The sequence below is a fragment of the Camelina sativa genome, chromosome 20 (genome assembly GCF_000633955.1).
Source record: "Camelina sativa cultivar DH55 chromosome 20, Cs, whole genome shotgun sequence".
NCBI lineage: Eukaryota > Viridiplantae > Streptophyta > Magnoliopsida > Brassicales > Brassicaceae > Camelina > Camelina sativa.
The window spans coordinates 27,351,478-27,360,543 of record NC_025704.1 but is presented as its reverse complement, the minus strand read 5'-3'; the positions used below and the strand labels follow the sequence as shown (position 1 = coordinate 27,360,543).

Genomic DNA, 9,066 nt, shown 5'->3' with positions numbered 1-9,066 from the left:
AAAAAAAAAAAAAAAAGTACTTAAGTTTTGTTTTTTTACGTATAAGAAACAGATAGATATTTTGTTTTTCTTTTAATAAAGAAATATATTTTGAATATAATAGTCTTATATATAGTAATTAGATGAGGATCCGTCCGATGTGCGGATTTAAAATTTTATAAATTTAAATTAATTTAACAAAAATATATTAAAATATATTGTATGTTATTAATATATCTCTGGTGTGATGGTGCCTTACAAATCTTTTATGTATGTTACTATTAAATGTGTATTTTTTTACACCTAAATATACTCTATGTTACAAATATATTCTTTATTACCACCTAGAAATGACTATATGAACACATTAAGTCAACTATTTTACTTTTACTTCTGCATAGTTTTTTAATTACTAAAATTGTTGGTTCAAAAAATATTTTGAATAAATATATTACATAATATACTAATCAATGATGTATCATCACAATAATGTATGACCACCATGGAGAAAACTTTGGCTCCGCCCTCATCCCTTATGGAGAGAACCTTGCATCCAACCTCTTCCACCATGGAGAGAACATTGGCTCCACCTTCCTCCCTTATGAAAATAACTTTGCGTCCAACTTCCTCCATCTTCCTCCCTTGGGAAAATAACCTTGTGTCCAACCTTCTCCACCATACAAAGAATCTCGGCTGTGTCCTCCTCCTGTTTGGAGAGAACATGTTCACGTCTTTTTGCTGCTCCGAGCCTCCGACAACCAATGAAAGTAAAAACCTTTTTCTAACGTCACAAAATCTTTTGATAGTAACTAATGTTAAATTTCTCAATGTATTCGTGGAAGGGTCTTTGACACATCATGATATTGCCTCCGTCTCTGTAACGCCTCAACCGCCACCTTACTTAGTGAGCCCATGTCCACTCTCAGTCCATGGACCCACCTTTCTAAGTGGGTCCTATATCTATTCACAGTCTGTGGACCCATCCATATTCGATGGCCGGTTTGTTACGTCTGGGAGGCTTTAAAAACTTGTTTATACCGATCTTAAAAATCATCAAATGATCTTTTTCTATGTTTTGTCCTCACTCGCACAGTTCCGACAATCACTTCCAGGAAGGTCACTCATCACGAAGTTCTCTAAGGACCCTTGACCGAAAAATAAGTACATTTTGGTGACATAAATGGCTTAATTAATTCTTTTAAACATTTCCGTAAACTAGGATTTCACAGTCGTTAAGTTCCTATAGATCTATCAACAACGATTTATGTTTTTCCAATCTATCTATCTATGTTTGTTGTAAGCTTGTGTTTTTGATTAGCATATTTTCTCTATCCATTAGGTTGATGAGCTTGTACTCGTTATCTTTTTTTGAGATTGAATGAATAATGATAACAATTATGTTTGAAAAAAAGAAAAGGGTTTGTGACCAACCAATCAAAGTTGAGAAATAAAAAAAAAAAAATTTGACATAATTAAAGAAACAATAAAAAATTATAAGCAAGGTAATATATGAACTCCAAATAATTCAAAGATGAAAATAGAAATTAAATAAAACAATCTAATAATACTACAATAAATTTTATAATATAGTATTAGGAAAAGAAGACGCCATTATGAATTTTTTTCGGGTCAACATATTAATCTTATATATTCCCAACTGAAAAAGAAGAAAGTAGGAGAAAATTTTAATCTAAAAAAATAAGTAAAATTTATTTTCCCATTAAAAATAATTGCCCAATTAAACAAAGTTGAAAGCAGTGTTTTTGAATATATTATTTAAATATGAGACAATCTATGTTTATATAGAAGTGAGTATTTAAAAAATTTAGAATTAATAATTAAATGTATATTTTCTTTAATCATTTTTTCTATTTTTTTAGAATTAATAACTTAAAATTAAAAATAAATAAATAATATTTTACTTTTAAATTTTATGAAATATACATATATATAATCTCCTTATAATTATTTTTAAAAACTTTGTATTATTCTATAAATTATGAAATTTTTGATAATTATCTTTTTACATTATTAATATATTTTAAAACAAAATATTTTATTTTTTGTTGTAATCAAATTTCTCCTATTAAATATTAACTTTTACAAATGTCAAAATTTGAAATTGATAATTTGACACGTATCAAGATTTTATTAATGACTAACTTTCAAAACCTAACTTTATATAATAAAAAATTATTGTTTCGTTATGAGATGGTAGCTTTTAAGAAAATTAATTATTATATAAAAAAAATATTGTTTCGTTACGAGATTGTAGTTTTTAAGAAAATTAGTTAATAATTTATAAGATACATTTTGACATTTTAAATAAATTTTTGAGTTAAAAATAGATGAGTAATTAATTTTAGAATTAATTCACGTGACGATAAGAGATAAATAATATTCGATGCATGTAGAAGTAACAACTTCTGATGAAATGGGCCACACCGATGACAAAAAGTTAGATGAACTGAGATTTGTGTGTTTACGTGGCAGCAACATGGTCTCGTCTCGACAAATCAGCTACGAGATTTTTATCCAAGATTGCATTGGATTTTTGTATTTTATCCTTCATTTTATTTTGTGTGTTTGGAAAATTTCCGAAAATAATTGTTGGAGTATACTTTTTTTTTTATTTTTGAGTAAGTAGACTTTTGGCTCATCATGTGAATATTTATTTTTTTGTTGAAACAAAACACACCTTTCATACACTTCTTCGTAAAATCTTGAAAATAGTAGGATTTTAATTGAAATATAGCTTTCCATTATGAAAAAATGAGTTTTCTTTTCACTGAATGCATCCTCTGTTTAGCAACACCAAAACTTACATGACTGTATGATAGACTGCTCTGGTAAAAATAAGAGTTCTAGTTCTTTAACAAGAAAAAACAATAAGAGTTTTAGTTTAGAAAATTCAAATGTAAACTTATATCATACTATCTAAACCTTAAATCATTAAAACCTCACCAAGCTCTAAACCTTAAAATAAGATTCAATATGTATTTGCAACTCCAAGATTCCTCCTCCACTTAGTTATTTCAAATAATGATATTTTTATGCGCAACTCTCAACTTAGATCATCTTAAAATTTATGGACAACCACTGAAGTCCATATATATTATTAATTCAAAAAATCTATAATATACAAAAATAAAATAAAAATCTGGGATATTCCGTATCTACAAATAGCATCCACTATATTTAGGAGAGCCTACTCGAAGCATCACCACGACCACAAGAATCTAAGATCTTTTCCTTCTGAATTTGTTTTTAGCATTACTATTTTAATATATGCAAGATTTAGACCCAAGAAAAACGAAAAACAAAACAATTCAAAATGAAGTATTTTTCTCCTCTCGAACACTTCCACAATTTGAGATCTTTCTCTTCTTAGCCATGGAAAAAAGATTTCAAGACGAAATTATTCAATAGCTCATCCTCTGCTTTAATTTTCATCAAGTTCCTTTGTTCACTAAAAAAGCCGTCAGACAATGGATAAAAACGGTATCGTCTTGATGCGAAAATATGAATTAGGTCGTCTTCTAGGTCAAGGTACATTCGCAAAAGTATACCACGCACGCAACATGAAAACAGGAGAAAGCGTAGCGATCAAGGTCATCGACAAACATAAAATTGTGAAAGTTGGATTAATCGATCAAATCAAACGAGAAATCTCAGTGATGCGTCTCCTTCGTCACCCAAACGTTGTCTTCCTCCACGAAGTCATGGCGAGCAAGACGAAGATATATTTCGCTATGGAGTACGTTAAAGGAGGTGAGCTTTTTGATAAAGTCTCTAAAGGAAAACTTAAAGAAGACACTGCTCGAAAATATTTCCAGCAATTGATAGGAGCAATCGATTATTGTCATAGCCGCGGAGTTTACCACCGTGATCTCAAACCAGAGAATCTTCTTCTAGACGAACATGGCGATTTGAAAATATCTGATTTTGGGCTTAGCGCGTTGAGAGCGTCGAAGCAACAAGATGGCTTGCTTCATACGGCATGTGGAACACCTGCTTACGTGGCACCTGAAGTGATCGGCAAGAAAGGTTATGATGGAGCTAAAGCCGATGTTTGGTCTTGTGGGGTTGTGTTGTATGTGTTATTAGCTGGATTTCTTCCGTTTCACGAGCAAAATCTTGTGGAAATGTACCGCAAAATCACAAAAGGTGAATTCAAATGTCCGAATTGGTTTCCACCCGAGGTAAAGAAGTTGTTGTCTCGGATTCTTGATCCTAACCCTAATTCAAGAATCAAGATCGACAAAATCATGGAGAATTCTTGGTTTCAAAAGGGTTTCAAAAAGATGGAAACGCCTAAATCTCCTGATAGTCATCAGATCGACTCGCTGATCAGCGATGTCCATGCAGCGTTCTCGGTACAGCCGATGTGTTACAACGCATTTGACCTAATCTCTTCGTTGTCTCAAGGATTTGATCTCTCGGGTTTGTTTGAGAAAGAAGGGAGATCAGAGTCAAAGTTTACAACAAAGAAAGAAGCAAAAGAAATAGTGTCAAAATTCGAGGAGATAGCAACAAGTAGTGAGAGATTCAATCTGACGAAGAGCAATGTAGGAGTGAAGATGGAAGATAAGAAAGAAGGCAGAAAAGGACAACTTGCGATTGATGTTGAGATATTTGAAGTGACAAAGAGTTTTCATATGGTTGAGTTTAAGAAAAGTGGAGGTGATACAATGGAGTATAATGAGTTTTGTGATCGTGAGCTCAAGCCTTCTTTGAAAGATATTGTTTGGAAATGGCAAGGAAACAACAACAACAACTACACCAATAGCATCAGCAATGAGCAGATTGTTTGAAAGTGTTTTTTCATCTTACTATTTTCTTGGTTTATTGTTATTAATTTTTTTTATGTCAAAAAGTGAGATTGGTAATCATCATCACATTTCATATATCTTAGATTGTTGTTCTTTTTATTTACACAAAGATTTTTAAAGAAGACTAGAGGAAAGTGACAGAAAAAAACAACAAAATATATTGTTAGAGGTGCTCCACTAGAATTTAACATATTTGAAAGAACAACACAATTTTGAATTAGCTAGTGGTGTGGCACCTATCCTAGGAGCCAGATATTAGCCACTAACCTCTTTCTGTTTAGAGTTGGTGAATTTTACAGCATCCTCTTTGTATGGCCAGCTTTTGCGACACATTTGTTTAGAGTCTCAAGGTTTTGTTTTTTTTTTGTAAACTCTACTAAACAGTTTGAGCTCCTAATCTGTTATTTTTTGAATTGATATCAATATACAGTACAGACTGTGATCAAACTTATGCGGAATGCGGAAACAGATTATAGCCAACAACAACCAAAAAAAATGTAACAAGATCAAACACAAAATAACAAACTTGTTTAATCAATTTGTGTATTCCCTCTCCCTTTCTACATATCAATAAAATGATAAATGATGATTCATCTCTCACCACTCTCTTTAGGTCTAAAGTCTAATGCCTCTCACACACCATTCAAAGAACAAGAACATAACAACCCCTTTAACTCATATAATTCACAAATCTAAATCAAAAACAAAAATTTCATTTTTCACCTTCCTACTCAGTATCAGAAAGTAAAAAATCTGGCAAAGAACGCGAACAAGAAACCAATTCGCCATTTTCCGAAGATAAATTCTGCAATTTCGGTTTGAGTTCCTTGTTACAAAACTCATCATACTCCATTTTGTCACCTCCTTTCTTCTTAACTTCAACAACAACCAAAGCTGGAGTTAACTCAAATATCTCAGCAGCAATTGACAATGGACCTTTCGTACTTCCTTCTCTTGAACCTTCAAGACTCACTTTACAATCCTTCTTTCGCACCGTAAAACTCACAATCTTGGCAATTTCCTCCAACTTTGATATGATCGTAGCCACAGGAGCTCCAGAGACAAACCTAGAGCCTTCACCATCATCTTCAAACAAACCGGAAAGATCAAAACCTGGCGAAAACGAAATGATATCAAAAGCATTCAAACTAGCCGGTCTAGGCATTGAAACCCCTCTCCTCCTCCCATCAAAAGACTCCAAGTCTTCCGGTTCAGAAACCGTAGAAGACCTCCCCGAAACCGATTCAATCGATTCAATATCATCATCATCATCAACATTACAAAGCTTATGATCATCTTCAACATAAAACTTAATATGCTTAAACCCTTTCTTGAACCAACTAGTCTCCATAATCTCCGGCATTGTAAACCGTCTATCCGGTTTAGTCTCCAACATCCTAATCAACAACCGGTTAATCTCAACCGGAAACCATTTAGGACACCTAAAGTCTCCTCTATAAATCTTCTTATACATAGCCATAACATTCCGATCATGAAAAGGGAGAAACCCGGCCATCAACACAAACAAGATCACTCCACAAGACCAAATATCAACCTTAGCTCCGTCGTAGCCTTTCCGAGCAAGAACCTCCGGCGCCACGTAAGCAGGCGTACCACAAAACGTATGAAAAAGCCCGTCTTGACGAATCTGGTCAGAAACAGCACTAAGACCAAAATCAGAGACTTTTAGGTTTCCGTTTTCGTCTAAAAGAAGATTCTCCGGTTTCAAATCTCGATGATAAACACCACGGAAGTGACAAAACGACACGGCTGAGATCAACTGCTGGAAATATTTACGTGCGATATCTTCTTTTAACCTACCTTTAGCTACCTTGTTGAACAATTCACCTCCTCTGACGTACTCCATTACGAAATAGATCTTGGATTTGGTCGCCATGACTTCGAATAACTGAACGATGTTTGGATGACGAACACGGCGCAAGATCGAGATCTCGCGTTTGATGTGAGCGATTAAACCGGATTTGAGAACTTTCTCTTTGTCGATTACCTTGATCGCTACGCTTTCTCCAGTTTGAGCGTTTCTTGCGAGATAAACTTTAGCGAAGGTTCCATGGCCAAGAAGCCTACCCATTTCGTATTTGCCTAGGATCATAGCTTGTTGACTACTCTGATCCTGTTTCTTCTTCATCGATTTCACTTTTCTAAGCAAATCCGCCATTGAAACGGATAGATCTTCGTGAAATGGTGAAAAATATTTAGATTTTTGAGATCAGAATCGTAAGTTTGAAGATTTGTCACCTTTTGTTTTGTCTGGTTCTTGTGTGGTTGTAAGAAGAAGACGATCTCTCTATCTCTCTTTCTCGTTTCTCTCTTCTCTCTTCTCTTCTTCCTCTCTCTCTCTCTCTGTATCTGTTCTGTTTTTAGGGTTTTTTTTTGCTTTCCAGAAATAGGATTTGTATTTTGTGTAAATTTGGAATTTGTTTCAGAAATGGTATACACAAATTTCTGATCAAAGAATTAGTATACAAAATAAATCTCACTTTTGGTGATGTACACCGACGCTTATATATAGCATATTGGCTTCTGGTCAACTGTCTTAGTTTTTTGCTTTAATTGCTAATACTCTACCATGTTAGAAAAATCACAAGGACCGATGATTGGATAGAAGATTTTATTTTTTAATCATAACTTTGGATTTAGTAAATATGACAAGAATTCATAATTTATTGGTTTGTATTACAATGAAAAAAAAAAGTTTACGAGGAGGTTTTGAGTTTTCGAATCGTAACGTAATCATCTTGAATCGAGGACTAGAGCATTTCCAAGCATCAAGACTCGAATCTTAGACTTAAAAACGCAGATGCATTGCAACTACCACTGAGTACTTTTCCAAAAAGAAGTAAAAAACGAAAATGATCACATCTTGGCGTTATAGAATATTCATTCAATTACAAATCGTAGATGTCATTATCATTTTAACGGGGTTCTCGTGTTTCTACCTTCTACGTGTGTTTTGCCTACTCATTTTCTCAAAACGAATCAACAACAGCTGTGAGTAAATATAACCATTAGATGTGATAATTGTACGGTGAAGATTCGTTGATAATATTCTATTATATTTAGCAATGTGAAGCACCTCAAATAATGAAGTGGCTAATTATGTTGGTAATTATCAGTAGACAGGTACTTAATGGCTTAATTCTAACACATGGCTAATTCCAAAACTGAAGTATCATCACCTAATTAAAAAAAAAAAAAAGCCAATTAGAAAACTCAACACTGATAATAGATGGTATGTATGTTTTAAAAAAATATGATTCCCCTGGTTATATACCATTCACATTCACAATATATTTTGGATAGAATGATAAATTTTGAAAAATAACGAATAATGTCATTAGTCAGCTCAATTTAGAATTTATATTAATTGATTTTTTATTAGAAAACCAAAATGTAAGTCAAAGGCATGAGATTATTAAGGCAAGTTCGTTGGGGATGTGTAAGTCAACATAACATAAATGGTCGGTCAAGATTTAAATATAAGCAAAGTGACAACAATGAAAAGTTTACACTTGTCGTGAAATTGAACTAATTGCTGGATTTGATAGATTACCCAACTCATCTAAAAAAGTAATAATTAAGAGTACTATACAAATTTAAATCAAGGTTTGTTGGACCGTACATTTTGATAATAACGTGCACGTATCAGGCCGCACTTGTAGTTTTTTTTTTTTTTTTTTAATTCAGAGAGGAAATCTCCAAACCTATGGAGAGATCCGAGACTAATTTATCTGGAAGAAAGGCATCCCATGGGTAGGGTTCCCCGGTTATGCAAATGAGCCGTAAGCAATGGGCCCATACCCATGTGACCAAAGGATAAAGCTGAATAATTCATGCGTTTGGGGAGAATCAATCTCTGGCCTAGACCAACAGGGCGACTATTCCACCAAGGCTACAACCACTAGCCCACCACCTCATGGTTCGCACTTGTAGTTGGTAAATTAACCTTATTCGACAGGTGTGTTTCGTGAGATTTATAGATCAATTATTTTTATAATTTTTTGTCAAACTAATCAATTCTTTTCTTTTTTGACAAATTATCATGTTAACATTTTTTCCTATGTATTTCCCCACAAAAAAAAAACTCTGTGTAGTTGTTTCTAGGTAATATGCACTAGATAGCATAAAAACATAACATAATTAAGAAAATACCACAATTGTAAAGTACTTGTCAGAGTGTATTCTCTCTCTTCATATACAATTATTCTTATACCCATTACATATATTACATGTT

The 9,066-nt window shown here is 33.2% G+C and overlaps 2 protein-coding genes across 2 annotated transcripts; one reads left to right on the top strand and one right to left on the bottom strand.

Moving 5' to 3' along the window:
- LOC104771824 (CBL-interacting serine/threonine-protein kinase 20-like) lies at positions 3,299–4,888 on the top strand. The gene has a single exon (XM_010496431.2). It carries the CDS (start codon positions 3,468–3,470, stop codon positions 4,791–4,793), a length of 1,326 nt encoding a protein of 441 aa, XP_010494733.1. The 5' UTR covers positions 3,299–3,467; the 3' UTR covers positions 4,794–4,888.
- LOC104771823 (CBL-interacting serine/threonine-protein kinase 19-like) lies at positions 5,338–7,332 on the bottom strand. The gene has a single exon (XM_010496430.2). The coding sequence runs from the start codon at positions 6,988–6,990 to the stop codon at positions 5,539–5,541; it is 1,452 nt and encodes a 483-aa protein (XP_010494732.1). The 5' UTR covers positions 6,991–7,332; the 3' UTR covers positions 5,338–5,538.

Excerpts from the sequence above, each read along its gene's own strand:
- LOC104771823 (XM_010496430.2), bottom strand. The coding sequence starts at position 6,990 with ATGGCGGATTTGCTTAGAAAAGTGAAATCGATGAAGAAGAAACAGGAT.
- LOC104771824 (XM_010496431.2), top strand. The coding sequence starts at position 3,468 with ATGGATAAAAACGGTATCGTCTTGATGCGAAAATATGAATTAGGTCGT.